General features: G+C 41.9%; 2 protein-coding genes across 3 annotated transcripts; one reads left to right on the forward strand and one right to left on the reverse strand.

The window, feature by feature from the left end:
- The first annotated feature begins 2,428 nt into the window (after nucleotides 1–2,428).
- On the forward strand, nucleotides 2,429–5,334 carry LOC102708686 (transcription factor MYB17-like). Its single transcript, XM_006647531.2, has 3 exons — nucleotides 2,429–2,561; nucleotides 3,038–3,167; nucleotides 4,376–5,334. The coding sequence occupies exons 1-3, from the start codon at nucleotides 2,429–2,431 to the stop codon at nucleotides 4,986–4,988; spliced, it is 876 nt and encodes a 291-aa protein (XP_006647594.1). The 3' UTR covers nucleotides 4,989–5,334.
- A 10,074-nt stretch (nucleotides 5,335–15,408) lies between these two features.
- LOC102723024 (remorin-like) lies at nucleotides 15,409–17,959 on the reverse strand. 2 transcript variants are annotated; one of them, XM_006648816.3, is made up of 5 exons: nucleotides 17,667–17,959; nucleotides 16,907–16,960; nucleotides 16,725–16,812; nucleotides 16,344–16,425; nucleotides 15,409–15,781 (listed from the first exon to the last, which is right to left on the reverse strand). In XM_006648816.3, the coding sequence occupies exons 1-5, from the start codon at nucleotides 17,854–17,856 to the stop codon at nucleotides 15,581–15,583; spliced, it is 615 nt and encodes a 204-aa protein (XP_006648879.1). In that variant the 5' UTR covers nucleotides 17,857–17,959; the 3' UTR covers nucleotides 15,409–15,580. The 2 variants fall into 2 exon arrangements, with proteins under 2 accessions (XP_006648879.1, XP_015689084.1); XM_015833598.2 differs by having other exon boundaries at nucleotides 15,409–15,802.
- Between the last annotated feature and the right edge of the window lie 1,645 nt (nucleotides 17,960–19,604).

Here is a 19,604-nt window from a genome sequence, read left to right on the forward strand (position 1 = left end):
AGCGATACTGTGACATTACCATTTATCCTACACTGATTGATATGTGGAAGCCCACTAATACAAGAGTAAGAGTTCGAGTGCATAGTAACGAGTAACGACTATGGTAAGTCAACAGTGGTAACTACAGGGAGCTTCTGGATATGAAAGAGGTATGGAGAGAGTTATCCCATATATCTAGTGATTCAGCGTCACTCAAGTCCAGGCTATCGCCATCGCTAGTTAACCTCCTCTACTTGAGCTTTGCCACTGCTATCACCATTTTCCTTCTTCACTTTCACCTTTCTATGTCTATGACCAACCGAAAGGAACAACACCTCCTAGGCCACATTCTTCACCCACCCTGTAAGTTAACTTTATCACTCCCATTTTCCACGTGCACGTTTCCTGAACTCTTAAACGGTGTATTTTTTTAAAAATTTTCTATAGGAAAGTTGTTTTAAAAAATCATATTAATCCATTTTATATTTTTTTAATAATTAATTAATCATATACTAATCTATTACTATGTTTTTCGTGCTAGAGTAAGTTAACTTACCCTCACCCAGCCGAACGCAGCCCTACCCCTCTTCATTCTCCCAAGAACAATTTTTCTCTTTGATGTCTTAATTGTCACCGCCAAAGTAGTCACGGTGAAAACCCTAGCACGGCCGGCCACCATAGTCAATTCATCAAATCCCTCGTTATCGATCTACCTCTTTGTAAGGGTTTATTCGGTTCATAGGATTTCTAAAATGTAGGAATAGGAAAAATATAGAAATAAGATATGAATGTATGTGCAAACCTATAGGATTCAAAAACATAGGAATTTTTCCTCTAGTACTGTGAAATGAGGTTGGAGTGGATTCTTTTTTTCCTATATTTTGCCCTTAATAGTGAAGAGATAGGAAATTTTCCTAACAGTTTTCCTTGGGTGTATTCCTTTGAAACGAACGTTGCTATAATATACAGTTCACAGGATTTCATATTTCTACACTTTTCCTTTGCAAATCCTCTAAACGAATAGGGCCTAAATATATGGTGTTCCTATGATAAGGTCAAATGTGATCTAATATTTTCCCAGTACGACAACGTTATCTTCGGGAAAAAAAATCACAGGTCGCAAAATGAATTATACATGAATTCCACTTATGTTCGGAAATACAAAAACGTTGCTAGACGTACACCCTGAGTAGGCTACCATGCGAAAAGACCGGTGAACCAACGATAAGGCTACGTTTAGTTTCTAAAATATTTTGGAACGGAAGTCACATCAATATGTATGGTCACACGCTTAAAGCATTAAACATAGTCTAATTAAAAGAAATTTTAGATTTCACTTGAAAACCGCGAGACGAATCTTCTGAGTCTAATTAATCCGTCATTATCACATGGTGGTACTTATGGCTAATTATGTACTAATTAGGCTCAAAATATTCGTCTCGCGATTTTTTCCATAACTGTGTAATTAGTTTTAGTGTTCATGTATATTTAATGCTTCATTTAGGTGTCTCGCGATTTTTCCCATAACTGTGTAATTAATTTTAGTGTTCATATATATTTAATGCTTCATTTAGGTGTCTAAAAATTTGATGTAATGTTTTTGAAAAAAGTTTTTGGAACTAAACAGTAACTACTGCTAGTACGTATATAGTGCTTATCATCGTACAGTAATAAATAAACAGATGTTATTGAAACGTTTCATCTGAACTTGAACGCTTGAACTGATTGCCCGAAGTTACTACTACTACGTATAGTATTCAGCTACTAGTTTGCTTCGGTACAAACCTACGTGAACCAACTCCCCCATGAAAGGACATACCAGTGATAGTTATCCTGCGTATCCCACTGGAGTGGCGATAGCACGACCTGCACGACGATGGTACCCACCGGCGTCGCCGTTGCGCGCGCGCTGTACTTGGCAAGAAAAGGCCCTCTCCGTCTGAGCCCCCCCCCCCCCCCCCCCCCCCCCACCAAATTGAATGCGTCGCGCAACGCAGCCCCTGCCTCGGCCCGCCTCCCTCGTCGTCTCACCAGTCACCACCACGCCGCGGCCTCCGCTCGCGTCGCCTCGCACAGCACAGCACAACCTCTCGCTTCCGTCTCGTTGTTGCCGCAGCAGCGCAGGTGAAAAATCTCCGGCATTAAAAAGTGCGCCGCGGGGGATCCTCCTCGGCCACAAACAAAACCCTTCTCCTCGTCCTCCGCGCCTCCTCCCTCGCTGGCTGGCTCCTTCTGCTGGTAGCTAGCTAGAGTAGCCACGTCTCCCTCAAATCTCACTCTCGTCACCCCCAAAATCTTTTCGCATTTCATCCCTCCGCACCCACACGCGTGCCTTTTTACTATCGCTGAACCACTCACACTCGAAGTCATCGTCGTCGTCTCGTTCGCGGCCTCTTGCTGCCTCGATCGTGTGGAGCTCCGGCGGACCGGAGTTAGCCGGGGGGAGCCAATGGGGAGGGCACCGTGCTGCGACAAGAAGGGGCTCAAGAAGGGGCCGTGGACGCCGGAGGAGGACAAGCTCCTCGTCGACTACATCCAGGCCAACGGCCACGGCAGCTGGCGCCTCCTCCCCAAGCTCGCAGGTACTGTGCTGTGTATCTTTCGAGATCAGCTAAGCCCCATGCATCATTCGTTGGTCCTCCTAGCTTGCTGCCTGCTCTGTGCATGCGAGGCAATGCTTGCTTCGGGAATTTCTCTTGGTGATTTCAGCATTACATTTTGCTCATATATGCTCGACTGGACACCTGCAACACAATAGCCCCGAGCTCGATAGGGCCAAAGATTTCCTGCGGAAAAATACACAGATTATTTCCTTGACACGAAACAGGAGTACTGATTAACTCGCAGTACACTCGTACTACCCTCTGCTGGTTTGCTTAATCTCCACTCCAGACATCAGCATTGCCTCCCGCAAAGAACACTCACCCTGCAAGCTGCAGCATAGTGGTAGTACTAGGCGTATTAGCAGCATAGTAGCATGCCGTGCTGTGCTACTCTTTTCGTGTTTATCACTAGTGGCAGGAGCTGAGAGACTTTTTTTTTCTTTTGCTGAATGAAGGGCTGAATCGGTGCGGCAAGAGCTGCCGGCTGCGGTGGACGAACTACCTCCGGCCGGACATCAAGCGCGGGCCCTTCACCGCCGAGGAGCAGAAGTCCATCGTCCAGCTCCACGGCATCGTCGGCAACAAGTAAGGGCTGGTTTAGTTTCCAAAATTTTTTTAAAAAACATCCTATTAAATTTTGGATATCTAAATAAAACACTAAATATAGATGAACTAAAAAACTAATTGCATAATTACGGAAGAAGTCTCAAAATTTTGGACACCTAAATAAAGCATTAATTATAGATGAACCAAAAAACTAATTGCACAATTACGGAAGAAGTCTCAAAATTTTGGACACATAAATAAAACATTAAATATAGATGAACCAAAAAATTAATTGCATAATTACGGAAGAAATCTCCTAATTAATCCATGATTAGCTATAATTGCTATAGTAACCAATATGTGCTAATGACGGATTAATTAGGCTCAAAAGATTGTTTCCCGGTTTCCAGCCTAGCCGTGAAATTTGTTTTTTCATTCGTGTCCGAAAATCTCTTTTGACATCTGATCAAATATTTGATGTGACTCTTCTCACGAAATTTTTTCTAATCTAAACACCACCTAAGGGCATTCCTAACCTAATGACTAGTCAACCTAATGATTAGAATAGTGTCTATAACATTAAATAAGTTGTTATATAGAATGAAAAATGACTTGACAAGTGAATAAACGAGGACGAGGAAAGAGAATGAAATGTCTCATGCAAGACATGTTTTCTACACAATATTCAAGATATTATATAAGATAAAGTAGAATTAACTAGAAGTTTGGAATAGTGTTTATATGGAACAGTGGTCTTTATATGGAAAGAGTCATTTCTTCGTAATGAAAAGTTTATATGTTGGTAATGTCCTATCTAGTGTCGTAATGTCCTAATAGCCCCAGCCTTAACCACGCTTCGTCTTTGCGCCTAGCCAGCGTGTAGCTGATGACTGACCAGCTGGCGTCGCACAGCCACTTGTGCACTGCTCGGTGCAGCTAAAAGCTAGCACACCACACCGTAGCACTGTACACGCACACTGTGCATGGCTCCTACGCATTCAATGGTGACACATCGCATTCTCCGTCCATCACATCACATCCCAAACCCACCGGCTGCTACTACTACTAGTAGTGGTACTTGCATGTTGGAAGATCATCACGTCTAGTTTAGGTCGGATAGTACAGTGTATATTTAACTCATTTACTGCAATGCTATACCATGGTAAATATTCAGCCCAGTTTGGTACCAGTCGTGTGTATTGATTGGAAGTGGTGGCACCTGCTGTTTGTTGTTGGTACTGGCCCAGGTGGTCCATGATCGCGGCGCAGCTGCCCGGCCGGACCGACAACGAGATCAAGAACTACTGGAACACCCACCTCAAGAAGCAGCTGCGCCGGATGGGCCTCGACGAGCCCCCGCCCGGCCCGGCCGCCGGTTGCCCGGCCGCGCGTCACATGGCGCAGTGGGAGACCGCGCGGCTCGAGGCCGAGGTGCGACTCTCCCTCCTCTCCTCCTCCGGCGCCGCCGCTGCGACGACGATCACCGCCACCACCTCCGCCTCGTCGTCGTCCACCGCGGGGCCCGTCCCCGTGGCGACGCCCGCCGATGTATTCCTCCGCCTCTGGAACTCCGACATCGGGGACTCCTTCCGCAAGCTCGCCGCTGCAGCTGTGGCAGAGTCCCCTTCGACAGTGAAAGCCACGAACGACGCTGTGAAGCAGGAGGAGGCGGCGGCGACCGGGGATGACTCCTCGGCGGCGTCCAACGAGGTGGAGGTGGCCGAGGCGGTGGACGAGTACCAGATGTTCCTCGACTTCGCCGGCGAGGAGCTGGGCCTGTTCCACGGCCGGCATGGCGGCTTCTCGCTGTTCCCGCCGGTCGACTTGCTCGAGGCGTCGCTGGAAACGGCGTTCAAGTGAGAGCGTGAGACGTCGACCTTGCTAGCTGCGCGCCATGTACGTACGTGGCAGGCAGACGCAGTGCCTCGACGTGCTCGTGTGTACGTACGTATGTATATAAGCAAGTGTTCTTGGCGTCCGGAGCGTACGCGCGGCCGTATGAAGGCACGATACGTGAGAAAATTTTGGGTTCAGTTAGGGGTTCTGATGATAATCTGTAGCTTGGGTTAATGCATGGGGGACATCATAGTGTGTATTACGGCCTTTTGATGGCATTCTGTGGGCAAGTGCCTACTGGAGATGCTCTAATACATCCAATGATGTTCGATCTTTCTTTAACGTGATTATGGAGCTTGTTTTACCTGCTCTTCCCCTATAAAATTATCAAGAAAAACTACTCTATTTGTCCCATAAAAACATATATTCGTTGGATCAGTACAAGATTAGTACAGGATTTTTTAGGACGGATCTTCAGTACTAGATTTATATTTTTTAGAATTGAGGGAGTATTTGCATCACTAGGCATCTCCAAAAGAGTAATAATATTTTACTTTTCAAAAATTTGTATTGGATTTATCTAAAAAAATGGTATTGGACATAAAAATTACAAACTTCTCAAACAGAAATCTAAAAAAGAATAACTTGTATTAAGAATACATATTCTTGCCACAAATTTAGGACATAAGAGCAAGTTCAATAGAATGGTCACCTACTAGCTCCAATTCATATAATTCATATATAGTTAATCTAATAGTCAATTCATATAATAGTTAGCTACAAAGCATCAATATATAACCTCACATATCGTACACACATTCGTTTTAGAGCCCGTGCTGTCTTGGAGCTCGTGTTGCAATTAGCTACAAATTAGTAATAGCCCACTACTCTTCTCTCTCTTTTTTATCTCTTTAAAATATGTTTACAACTGCCTTATAACCTGTTATTGTACCTGCTCTATGAGAGCTGATTTTAGGTATGTGTAAATATTAGAAATGTATTTGGTAATCTGTTGGAAATATATTTTCTACCTCAATTCATAAAATTCAGTTTTAGATATCAATTTTAGATATTTTTTTGGAGACGTTCTAATCCTATGAGACATTGTAGTCCCTCTGTCACGTACTTTTCTTTCTCGTTTCAAAATATAGTATCTTAAAGTATTTTTAATATTTTTAAGAGATTACTTATTTGACTTGTCACACTAAATTTTAACAAAAGAATTATTCTTTAAGAAATTAAAAAATTTGATGTCCTTTGAATGATTAAACATGACTCTTCAATAGCCAAATATGTAATTCATCCTCACAGACAACAAAATTGTTATTTTCGGATCCCATATGGTTGGGTCCATAAGTTATCCTTTCCGGCAGTTAGGAATTGAAGAGCGAAATTAAAAGTATGTTAAAGTGCCATGAGTTTGGAGTTCTAATATTTTAATATATTTTAACATGAATCGCTAAATTAAGATTTGAAGAACGAAATTTCAACTATTCTATTAGAGATACTCATTCTACTCTAAACGAGAAAGCATTTGCATATAAATAAGGCCAGTAGGAGGGGCAAAATAAGAAAATACAAGGTACAAGATAGAAACAAGTCAAGGCAAGGCAAACTACATACGCTCTATCCAGTACGATAATTCTCATTGTTTTTACAGCGACACTCTTCTAAATCTATTTTTAATATATCAATACGATTTTCTAAAAAAATTATTTACAATAAATATTTTTTTTACTAAAGTACACTATGAATCGTCTATACATGTTTAGTCCTTTTAATTTTAAGAGTTACTAGTAGTCAAAGTTTTAAAAACCAACAAATAAGGAGAAAATTTAACAAATGTTATTGACAAACACTTAATTCTAAGAAATACCATTGAAGAGTGTGAGTTCTACAAAATACCATCATACAAATAAACAAAATGCCATCGTACAAATAAATATTTTTAAGTTAGGTTCCGTCAACTTTTTCTGTTAAGTTATATAATATGAACAGTGTGTATTTAATGGCAAAAAAATGGATACCTAACTTTAATGATATTTTTCAGGCAAATTCGTTTGTACAATGACATTTTAATGACATTTTATAACTCATATTCGTTAATGTCATTTCTTAAACTTAGACGTTTGTCAAATGGTATTTTTAAAATTTTCTCAAAAATAATTTATTACTACAACTTTTATATATGTATTCTTAGCGATCAAAACACAATATAAAAGATAAACTATAGTAAAAACACTATAAAATCAACTTTAAATTTAAGATTAAAAATTTAAATGTTTACTTAATGTAAGATAAATATCATTTCCCCTCTCCTCCCGCCCCTTCATCTTTGAGATTGTCCATGTGGCTTCGTCTTCCCTATCTCGCTGTTTTGCCCCCCCCCCCCTCCCTTTTTTTTTTTTGAAAGGAAGCTGTTTTGCCGCTTTCAAAATAAATCTATTTCTCTATTTATCTTATCATTTCATCCTTTTAAAACCGTACTCTCTGTAAACTTTCACTTGTGTTTTTTTCTCAACTAATTATAACTTTTCTCCGATCATTTTCAGCCACTTCGTAGTCTTCTTCTTCATTAGCTCTATAAATAAATAATATATTTTAAGGATAAAGAGAGTATAGTTTACTAAGCTCGTCTAGTCGTACCATTGTGACTACAAAATCCTCCGTAAGAAACCATTAGAAAGGAAAATTTTTTACGGTCATTTAATTTTCTCTGGTAAAATTTCTCGTGTCTCAAATAGGGACTTGCTATATCTTATTTCTTGCGGAACGCATGGATCTCATAAAACTTATGTACAACTAACATCAATTAATTTTCCGGGGCTGGAGTGTGTTGTGTGTGGGGCGGGGGGGGGGGGGGGGGGTACGGTTTGCTTTAGTCTACAAATACCTCGTTGCATACCACTAAAAATAGTATCATTTTGATACTTTGTCTTTTTTTCCCATAATATAAGATATTTTAGAACTATCAACATTTATTTAGGACCAATAAATTCTATATCTGTATCATAGTCTAAAATTGAACTACAGGGTCGTGCTTATTATGGGCGGAGGTAATATGTTTTTACTCCGTTAGTTCTAACAAGGAAAAATTTGCTACAGGACCCTCAAAATTGGCGCTCTTTGCTAAAGGACACCGTAAGATCGCATTTTGGCCATAAGGCATCCAAAAAACGTGTAATTTGCCGCTAGACACCGCCGACATTAATTTAGTGTTTTTGCTACACTTGGTGAGAGAAACTTTCAAAAAAGACAGTATTACCCTTGGTCCACCTCATATCAAGTCGTCCCGGTTTCATTGGAACCAGATCCAGGGCGGGTGACACCGAGCCATCTCCAGGCTGGAAGGTGGCGAAGGCGTTCCATTGGTGAGGCCGGCTGACGACGGCGGGTGAGACAAAGGCATTTTAGTCCTTTCATCCCGTTTTCTCTCTCCAATGGTAGCAAAAACACTAAATTAATGTCGGCGGTGCCCAGCGGCAAATTACCCTTTTTTGGATGCCTTGCGGCCAAAATGCGATCTTACGGTGTCCTATGACAAAGAGCGCCAATTTTGAGTGTCCTATAGCAAATTTTCCCTTCTAACAAATGCAAGTATTTTGTGATTTAAATCTTCTATCAAAATATAAGTATTTACAGTAATATTTACGGTATCACTTATCATATCATCAATTCTAATTCAAAATTTTCGTATTTTACCCCATATATACTCTTCCATCACGTCAATTCATCATTTATTACAACCGTTACTATTAATTTTAATTTTAATAAATAACTTATAGATACTTATATTTTAAAGCAAAGTGTATATGTTTCCGAATTTATTAATATACATCCGAATGTATAAGATAAAACACCATCGGAGCATCTTTAAGAAAATAGTCATCTTACTTGTCATACATAAATTTGATAATTTGTAAAAAAAATATCCTCCAAGAGAGTTACTATTTAACTTACCATGATATTTGAATGGCTAAACTTAAGCCCATAATGGCTAAATCTGACAACTCATTCTTCCAAAATTGCTATCCGTGGGTTTTACGTTGGTGAGAGATCCTCTTATCATCCTCCTATTGCCAGGATTTGGAGTGTGGGAATAAAGATTTTTTTGAAGATGCTGTTAGAATTCAAAGTTGTGAAAACTAAAATGAATAGATAAATTTTGAAAGTGTTTTTTTAAGGATGACACGAACTGGGTAAAAGCTCGTGGGGTTCAGAAACAGGGGTCCCTGATGGCATATGTGCATGGCTGACTCTGTTTGACTTGTTTCTATGTTCAGTAAATGCAGCGGATAGCTGGGCCAGCCCAACGAGAAGGAATTTAATGCCACGCCCAGACAAAAGGCCGAACGAGAGCAGTGAAAGGTTTTGCCAACGACAGCTGCAGCAGCACGGGAGCAGCCTGGGCTTCATCGCCAGGAAAGAACAGAAACGCGCAGCTCGCCGCCCCTACGCTAATGATCCACTTCTGGGAGATATTGAATGCCATGCTACTGTGGTCCTCTCGATATGATTGTCCTTTAATCAGGACTGTCCTGATGGGTAACTGTGGAGAAAACGATTTCTTTTGGAGTTAACCCTTCTGACAGTTTTTTTTTGCATGGTCAGTGAACGCGACAAATTATTCGTTTCATCCTATACGAAGGGAGGGAATCGTAAAAATTACTCCATCTGTAGTAAAAAAATAAAAAAAAGGGATGTGCCTTTGTCATACGAGTTATAGACTCGTGGGTTGGATTTTGTTCAGTTTAGTGAAACAATTTAAGCCCAATGGGTTGTTTATATTTATTAAGTGATTTTTTTATTTTTAATAACACTTAGCAACATAAAATATATTTTATAGTATTTTGTAGGAAGTGTACCAATAACATTAAAAAATTGTCTTGATTTGTGCTTAAGAGTATTTTTGTTACAAAAATTATTTTACCTAACAACGTGTTCGTTGCAACCCGGCTAGGTACCTGTTCGACCAGTATCTTATACGACAATTATCATAAATTTTATATTCATATGTTAAATATATTATACAAATTTTAGTATGTCCATGCTACATGATATTTGTTAGGGAAATTTGCCAGATAACCGAGAAAACAGATTTAACGTGAAAACCCTTGTGGGAAAAAACCACGGGAGCCAACCGGCAATAACCACTATGAGGTGATGATTACAATAGCAGGGGAATACACCGGGCCATCGCACTCTTCCCGTGCAGCTTACAAGAAATATATATAAGGGGAAATCAAAGGAGTCATAATAGAAAAAGACTGACAAAATCATATTAGGAAACTAATCCTACTACTACTCCAAGTAGGAAACGGTTAGGAGAAACCTAGTAGGAAACTAGTAATATAATCCAAATATATTACAGATAATAATTCGGATCATATCTCTAACAATATTCAACATCCAGTTAATTAGATATCCATATATACCATTGTACTCGTTATTGTTGATATAAGATAGAAATACTGCTCCATCATTTTTTTATATTTCATATCATTGACTTCTGGGTATATATTTGATGATTTGTCTTATTCAAAATTTTTTTTATAAATATGTAAAATTATAGATCATGTTAAAGTATCTTTAATGATAAAAAATTTAATGGTCAAACACATATGTAAAAGTCAATAATGTCAAATAAATAAAATTAAAATTAGTATTAAAAATCATCACAAACAGTTTATTAACTAAATAGTATGTAAGGCATTCTTTGTTTTTCTATTCTCCCCTCTTGCGTCATCGGTGATCTAAATAAGAAGTGATTAAATGTTCCAGAATATTATCGGTTTTCATGGAACTTTTTGCTACTTAATTTCCAACCCAACGATCCTTTTCATCCAAATCATACATCCAACTGTTCGTATTGGTGGTGACATCTTCAGATTTCCTTTTCACTAGTGTAATGTGTATCATGCAGTCCTATTGGTGCGATTTGAGAGAACATAATATAGGGCAGTATTTACGGAGCTTCTGACGGTTACATCTTAACATAATTTTTAGAAATTAGAAACTCTTCCAGAGAGTACTCAACTTATGAGTATATATATATACACACCTGTTACAATTTCTTGCTTGATAACCAACTACGTTAACTTATTTGGCAAAAATATATAATAATAATGTGTTCACGATCTTGACGAGAACAACAATATTTTGCAAATTTCGAGCCTGTCAAACCGAGTTGAAACATGTTTTCCAAGAGATTTTCGCATGATTATCAAGAAATTCAAATTTAAAACAGTAAATTCGATTGAAATTTGATCGAAAGTCAGTTTTCGAGATGTAGTCCCTCGATCGTTAGGCGCCACATTGTTGGGCCCGAACAAAAGTAACGCACGGCATCTTGACTATTCACTCCCACTCCCCGAGCTCAATCAGGGATCGTTATAAACGGGTTCGTTTCGATACGACGAGCTCTCGAACTCCGGGGAAAAACCAGAAACGAGCGCGGCAGAGACATGCGTGCAGGGCTTCAGGCCACCACCACCGAAGGCGCGGAGGCGATCGATCTGAGAACTAGCCGAGACAGAGGGCGGAGCGCCACTCGCCCAGTGTGGTGGGGAACGGCATCATCAATGCGGTGCTCTGGGCATCACGCATTGAATGCGCCGAGGACGACGGAGAGGGAGAGGCGACGCATGCAGCAGCGTAGCGTAGGAGCAGCAGGCCAGGCCAGGCCCGGTCTCAGGTAGCGTGTGCGGCGCGGGCGCGAGCGAGCGCCGCATTGATTGCTTGTGAATGTGCACTGCCTCTGCCACACCCACGTCAAATTGCGGAAAAGCTAGCGCGCGGCGCAGGCCGGCCGGTCGACTTGACCGGACGACGCGTCGTACTCGTCCCGGAGTAGTGCCGAGCAGCACCGGCAGGGCCGGGGCGACGCACGTTGCACGCTACCACGCCTAAAGGTGGCAATGGGCGTATAACCACGGGATATTATACTCTTGTACTCACCTTCACAAAATCAAAACCCACCCACTAAAGTATCCATTTATATTTATATTGATGGATAAATTTTTTTCTCATACATATACCCACATATAATACCGACATGGATAAATTTTACTCATGGTTAATTCATACTCAATTATTATCCACGAGTATAATAAAAATAACTGAACATGATCAATATCCATATAACTGGTAGATTTAAACGTAAAGCATAAGCATAATAAAAATTTCACTACATAACCAAATAGTAAATAAACTAGCAGTGCATTAATACATCATTACACACAACAACACTTATTATCTTATACTTTATGTTAGCTATGGAGAGATTGAGAAACCAACAAGCTAAGTGCTGTTTGTTTGGATCGAGAGATTCTTTTAGTCTCTTATCACATCGGATGTTTGAACGTTAATTAGGAGTAGTAAATATAGACTGATAACAAAACTAATTATATAAATAAAGGCTATTTCATTAGATAAATTTTTTAAGCCTAATTAATTCATGATTAGCAAATATTTAGTGTAGCATCATATTCGCTAATCATAGACTAATAAGATTGAACAAATTCTTTTCGTGAAATAGTCCAGAGTATAGAGTGAGTTTTATTAATAGTGTATATTAAATACTTCTAATCAGTGTTCAAACCTTCGATGTGACAGTAACCAAAAAAAAAGTTAGAAAGTTCGAGGAAACAAGCCCACCTAAGGTTTTTCTGGGATGGGCAATTGGACTAGTTTTTGGATGAGATATTTTTCTAGTGGGTCTAGTTTTGATGGGACAGGACTAGAATTTATATTTATTTATTTTTAATGGGTATTTGTTGAGTTATGGGTATGGATACTATATACTTATACCCATACGCAATAACCCATTGGACATAAAATTTTCTCATTAAAATATCCATAAATATAAAACTTATCTCATTTATCCACATCAATAAGTAAATAACCACCGGGCTTGGAATAATGGGTCTCCATTACCACGTTTAACCACGCCCTCCTCCTTCCCGTGGTGGTGTGGTGCCTGTCTGCCTGATAGGAGGAGATAGCCAGAGCGCGGGGGAGGCAGGAAGAGTAGCGTGCGCTTCAGACTTTTTTTTGATCGCGGTACGGCTCCGTCTCAGGGTGCATTGAATGGTTGGAGGCGTTTGGCACTTTGGCCTACGTCGTGTTTCGCTCGACGTCTTGTGCGCTTCGGTGAGAAACAGCCGGGGAGACGGGCGTGGTAATGGACTGGTGGGCCTGGAATCCATCCAGTTCACTTAGGTCATGCACAGTGCGCCGACGTGGCGAGTAGCCACAGCCCACCACGTCGGCGCACACATGACAGATGGCCATACACCGTCTCCTTATAGAGCAGCGCGCAGTCTGTAAAAGGCATCGGAGCCTTGTCAGACGAGCGTCAGAAGGTAGGACGGAGGAAAGAGACCGCCAAGGTCCGTCGCCCGCGTCGCGGCTATCGCCCGTCGAGGTCGTCGGTCGCCACCCAGCCCGTGTCCATCGCCACCGAGGTCACGGCCGTCGCCCATCGCCCGCCGCTAGCGCCGCCGTGGTCGCCTGGAGCTCGGTGGCCCAGATCCGCCGTCCGAGCCACGTCCGTCGTCGCCGAGGTCACGGCCGTCGTCCGCCGCCCAGGCCGCGGCCAGATTCGCCGCCGAGGTCGCTCGGAGCTCACCGGCCCAGATCTGCCGCGCTGCCGCTGAGCTCCGCCACAGGCCGCCGAGGGGATGTGCCGCTGCTCCGAGGGGAGGCGCCGCTGTGCCGACGTGCCACCGCGCCGATCGCCGAGGACAGCCTAAAGAGATCCGCCCCCATCGGCTCGGTCCGTCGGCCGCCGCCAAGCTCCGTCCGCCGTGGCCGGAATCGATCCGCCGCCCACGCGCTTTGTTTGCCGTATCCCCGCGCCAGAGAGAGATAGAAGAGGGGACGGAGAGATAGTGCGACGGAGAGAAAGGAGTGCACAGCAACAGTGAAATAAAAAAGTTTCGGTCCCACCTGAAACCATGTGCTGCAGTGTGGGAATAGTTCCCTTTGAGTGGCTCAGTCCTATGTGGAAGACAGGGCTCCTCCATGCATTGCGCATGGCCTTATCAACCGACTGAACTAGACCAAAAATGAACCGAAAGGACGCATAAAAAAAATGAATACGACCCGCTCTATCGTAGAAAGACTTAAAAGGGCCAATGTTTTCCCATATGCTCATGCTTACAAAGTAAATTTAAATTCTAAAATTAAAGTTGATTTTTAAGATTATTTTATGGTTGCTTAATTTTTAGTATTTAATTTTAGATCATGGAGAACAAGTATATAAAAATATTATCTATAAATTATTTTTGTTATCAATAAGTTATTTAATTTATGCTTAATATAAGTCTATACATGAGATTGTTCATTTCTGGTCGTCTTGTTTGTCACAGAGACATTATTTTTAAGTAATTATTATATTAAAGTTTGATAAAGTAGTGAAAAAATACATTGAGATTTGAAAATGATATATAAATGTATTGTGGTTTGAAAAAAAATAAAGTACATTCTAGAGTTTATAAGTCCGTATAGCCGTATAGGTACATATGAGTTAGGTTAAAATAATTTTTTAAATAGAGGAACTGCAATACTCCATACTGTGCTACTTCTCGCGTGATCGGGTGATACTTCTCTTCTGGTTGGGAGTAATGTGAAGTTATAACTGGTAAACTACTTCCTCTAAGAGCCTGTCAACCCATAAAAAATATAACTATGTATAGATTTATTTTAAATATTAATAGAAACAAATAATAACATTGATCAACCCATTAATCTAAACAATGTTAGAAAATCGTGAAATGGAGGTGTACTAAATTTTGGATCCCTAAGAGCATCCCAATAGCTCATTTATCACATCCTCTATCCTGAAAATAGAGGATGAAAACTACAAATTGAGCTTCAACAGAACAACTATCATATTGTCTATTTTTAGATGTCATCCAAATTAGGAAAGAAACTTTATATTTGGATGATCTCTCTCCATCCTACGAAGAGATATAGAGAATGTCATATATGCATGATCTATTAGAGTACATAAAGATATGAATAATGAAACTAGTTTAGATGATCATCCAAATAAAGATATAAATAATTAAATTTAGATGAACTGTTAGGGATACTCTAAGGCCCAAAATGCTTGCTAGGCAGGCCGCGGCCCATCTACCGGGCATGTCAACGACCCAATCCCCGTGCCAACCGTTCCACCTCGTGAGGCTGTATAATGCCCACCACAGAGGGGGCGCGCCCCCACGTTGCCCCTTCGGAGCGAGTTCACGGGGTACCTGCCCCTGGGCTTGCTGCTCCCGCTCCACCGCGGCTTCCGCGCCTCCTCGATTTTTTGGGTGAAATTTCCTTTTCTGTTTAAATCGGTTTCAATAAAGTGGTATGATAAAGTTCTTTTCGAGAAAAACAAATGGTAGTGCAAATATCACGGGCAATCTGAAACAAACACAAGGGATGATCAAAATAGAAATATAGAAAGTACCACCAATGATTGCCATTTGTCAATCTTGATGTGCTATTTTAACGGCACTTGAAAATGTTTCGGATAAGAAAAAAAGAGGACACATTTACAAAAACAGCACAAACAACTTTCGAAAGAGAAAAAAAAAGCAAGTATACGACGACTAGTATGTTTTTTATGCCCCAAAACATCCAAGATTTTTCTTCGGTGTCACTCCGGTTGCACGGTACTTAGCCGCCATCTCCTCGGCCTTGATCACTTCTTCACCGCGCCGGGCCATCACCATTGCTCTCTTCTCTTCAGCTTCCCTGTGGACGATTGCTTCCTTGTTCTTCGCCTTCTCACCGTATTCCGCCTTCTTCCTTTCCAACTCTTCCTGAACACTCACAGATGGATTCTAGAATAGTGGGTGAGGTAGATTTATGTTGCCAATCTTCAAACAAGCTACATGGACTTCTTAAAGAATCAATCACGCTGATGGATTTTGAGTGTTACCAAGAAAAAAAAACATAGTTTTCTATGTACATTGCTGGTGCATAGAAAAAGCAACAGCATCACAATCAAACATCTCATATTTTCACTTCTGCATATGCTTATATGGTAAAACTTAAATTTTTAGTGTTAAACTTTGAGTTGATTTTGAGATTTTTAATCGTAGTTTATTTTTTAGCCTTTACTTCAGATTGACAAGAATAGATACATAAAATTTTATTTGCAAATTATTTTTCGTTTATAAATATCTTGTTTTGTTTTTCCCTCTAAAAAATCAAACAATCACTAGTTCACCACCCATATCCTCTCCCAAAATAAAACAAAATAAAACGTCATCACTAACCATTTGCAAATACTTGTAGATGAGATATGCAGAGTATTGATGAAATCATCTCTTAAAAAGAACAACATATCTAATCAAGTCAAAATAAAACAACGGAACTTACTTCCTTCTTTCTCAGTTGAGTTTTTATTACTGCCTTCTTAGTGTTCTCCCATGAAATAATATCCAATAGCTTCTTAGAGGCCCTGCGGTGACATAGACAACAAGTGATTAAGAAGGTTACGCACCACGTTTCCTCGATAAGCACAGTATGCTGTAATGGAGCCATATATGCCCTAGCAAGTTGAATTGGGACAAATACAAATTTACTACTAGTTTGAATCACTATTGAAAAATGCCACTAAAAACTTCAGAAATATCGCTAGAACTATCGTTTGAGTGACATCCTTGCAAAATAAAAAAAACAGGTGAAAAATTTACAATTACAAATACGACGTTTAAATTTGATTCTGGTCAATATGTGCGGTTACATTTGATTACATACCTGTTCTCAGCTTTTGCCTTTTCGTTGTCTTCCCATGCTTTGATTAACGATTCTCTTTTGTCTGTTTCCACCTTTGCAAGGGCAACGGCTGAAAAGTATTCAGGTTTTAATTTAGCTAGAGGTCCTCAATTTGCAACATGGGTAGCCATGTAAAGGGGAAGGACAGAGCGTAAGTTAATCACCTCTGTCATTTGAGGTTGGTGGTGCCTTCTCAGCATGAGGTTTATCAACAACCTCTGGCATGTAAAATTGTGATCAGATAAGCAGAAATCAGAAGGATGACTTAGGTATATACATTTGGATGACAAACTCTAAACAAATCATGCACACTAATCTCCAAACACCATTTGTCCATTTCATATGTAATTTGAATTGAAAAATGAAAAGATGTGAATGGTTGAGCATTCTCAAATACTACTACACTCTCTCCGTATTTCAATAGATAACGGTGCTAACTTTTTTGGTACATATTTATCATTTATTTTATTTAAATTTTTTTATACAAATATATGGAAATTTAAGTTATCTTTAGTAATAAATTCAATTAAAAAAATGATAATTATATAAGTTTTTAAACAAGACAAATGTTCAAACATGGAAAAAATTAAGGGTGTTATTTATTAGAATAAGGAGGCAGTACTACCAATCAGACGAGTTATCTATAGCTACACATCAACTTGGTGTCTGAGCAGAGTTTTCAATTCTGAAACCAAGCAAAGGTTTCTGAAGACGACTAACAATTCATTTCTTCTGCCAACAGTCGATTACAGAACGCAAACATATCGGTGATCAAAAGTTCAAAACTCTAGTTTGCAAAACTTGACAATTACAAAAGTGCGCATGGATGAACAGAGTTTAATTTTGGTCCCAAAATGGATATTTTCAGAGAAAAAAAGACTGCGCGCCAAATTCGACAAACTGAGCCAGCAAAATACTACTCACTCTCGACGAAGACGACGAGAGCCTTGGAGTCATCGGCCGGCGGCTCCGCGTCCTCAGTCTTGGAGGCCGGTGATGGCGCCAGGATGACGGCCTTCTCCTCCTCCGCCGCGCCGCTCTTCGCTGCCTCCGGTGCAGAGGGCGCCCTCGCCTCCGCCTCTGCCTCTGCCTTGTTGACTGCCTCCCCGGCCATCTTCACCGTGCTCACGCGACGCTGGTGACTCGGCGCGCTGCCTCAGTGGATGGAACTTCACAACTGCTTGTGTTAGCTGTACTATACGTGGCCACGACTCACGGGCTTGCCAGCGTAGTGCGTGCTCCTACGCCGAGGCATGAGGTGGTCTTTATATAGGGCTGGCTATGCATAGCCCTGATCAAACCACGGGCAGGTCCGGGCTTTGGGACCCAGCCTGGAAAAAACCGACCAAAAATCTTACATCCAAGCTGGCCCGAGACCGTCGATTTAAGAAAAAACAGAGCTAGGTATGGCCCAACCTTCTGATTTTTTTGGACTTCCTTGTAATTTTTATAAGGAATAAGTTCACCGAAGGTCCCTTAACTTAACATCAAATTTATAAATCATCCCTAAACCACAATACCAAAAATGTTGAACCTTAAACTTACAAATACCGTTTAAAATAGATCCTAGAGCTGTATGGAGTAGTGGTTTCGCTGTGGCATTTTAACCAACGTTTGCTCTCTTACATAGCAAAAGGTACATATGGACCCACATGTCATCCTGACTCATGATCTCTCCTATCCTTCATCTCTCCTGACGAAGAGGAGGTTGACGTGCTTGCCGGAGGCTACATGCAACGATGCCCAACGGTAGCTCGGCTTGCGGAAGAGAGGACGGCGGCGGCGAGGCGTCACGCGGCGCAAGGTCGTCGTCGGTTAACGAATCGGGGAGGGGGGATTGAGGGGTAGCCACGGGCAGTGTGGGAGGCATGGCCGGCGAATCAGGACGGGGCTACTGTCCCATTTGCATTGTGCTGGCCGTGGCTGCTGCCGCACGAAATGCGAAGACGGCGATGGCAGCAGGCGTAGGGTGGAGCCGTGGAGCAGCTGCTGTCACTGCTCATCGTGGGGACTCCATCCAACACGCCAACACCTCCATCCAACACACCGGCCGCCGATAGCACCTCCAGCTCCTCCGCCTTGGACAACAGCCCAAGCCACTCCACCGCCGACGCGACAGCCCCGTCCGCTCCCCGCCAACAGGAGGCCGGCCTCTCCGCCTTGGTCAACAGACGCAACTTCTCCACGTCTGTCAGCAGCTTCACCGGCGCTGCCGCCTTCCCGCTCGTCATCTAGCGTGGCCCCGGCTCCCCCACCGGGAAGCACACCGTCGTCCCGGCCTGCACCACTGTAATACGGCCACTCACCGCCGTTAGCTCTTACAAGTTACAAGCTCAGACGCCATGGAGCAAAACAACCAAATCCGAGGACGTAACAATCACGTACCCTTCTTGTGTCGGTGGCCGGGTTTCTGGGTGGCCACGGCGGCGACCTTGGGAAGGCCTGGGCGCGGACGGGGGGCTGGAGCTCCTGATGGTATGATTTTTGATAATCGAACAAGAGCTAATTAAACCCTATATACAACATGAAGACATCAAATCAATTTAACATCACACACGACAAAATTAACAACCAAATTAGTGCTTGCATGCATGCATGCAGCCAAAACTTCACCATGGATGTGTATAACTGCATCGTCTTTGCATGAATGAAGACAATGAATAGCGAGAAGAGTACAGTAGTACGCCGGCCGGCCGGCTGGCCTATCTCAGTTGATGCCGGCGTGTAACGGCACGCCGCCGGCGGCGGCCTAGAGGTCGGAGCTAACAACAACATCTGTCAGTGGCCAGGTGGGGCATGGCACCCCCATCATGGAGGGGTCAGCGACATTTTGTTTGGCGAAGCAGCACGCGGTAGAGGCGT

This window comes from Oryza brachyantha, chromosome 2, assembly GCF_000231095.2.
Source record: "Oryza brachyantha chromosome 2, ObraRS2, whole genome shotgun sequence".
NCBI lineage: Eukaryota > Viridiplantae > Streptophyta > Magnoliopsida > Poales > Poaceae > Oryza > Oryza brachyantha.

Coding starts and splice junctions, on each gene's coding strand:
- LOC102708686 (XM_006647531.2), top strand. CDS start 2,429: ATGGGGAGGGCACCGTGCTGCGACAAGAAGGGGCTCAAGAAGGGGCCG. Junction 2,562..3,037: donor CCTCCTCCCCAAGCTCGCAG/GTACTGTGCTGT, acceptor TGCTGAATGAAG/GGCTGAATCGGTGCGGCAAG. Junction 3,168..4,375: donor CACGGCATCGTCGGCAACAA/GTAAGGGCTGGT, acceptor GTACTGGCCCAG/GTGGTCCATGATCGCGGCGC.
- LOC102723024 (XM_015833598.2), bottom strand. CDS start 17,856: ATGGCCGGGGAGGCAGTCAACAAGGCAGAGGCAGAGGCGGAGGCGAGG. Junction 16,813..16,906: donor ACCAACCTCAAATGACAGAG/GTGATTAACTTA, acceptor AATACTTTTCAG/CCGTTGCCCTTGCAAAGGTG. Junction 15,803..16,343: donor CTCAACTGAGAAAGAAGGAA/GTAAGTTCCGTT, acceptor CCACTATTCTAG/AATCCATCTGTGAGTGTTCA.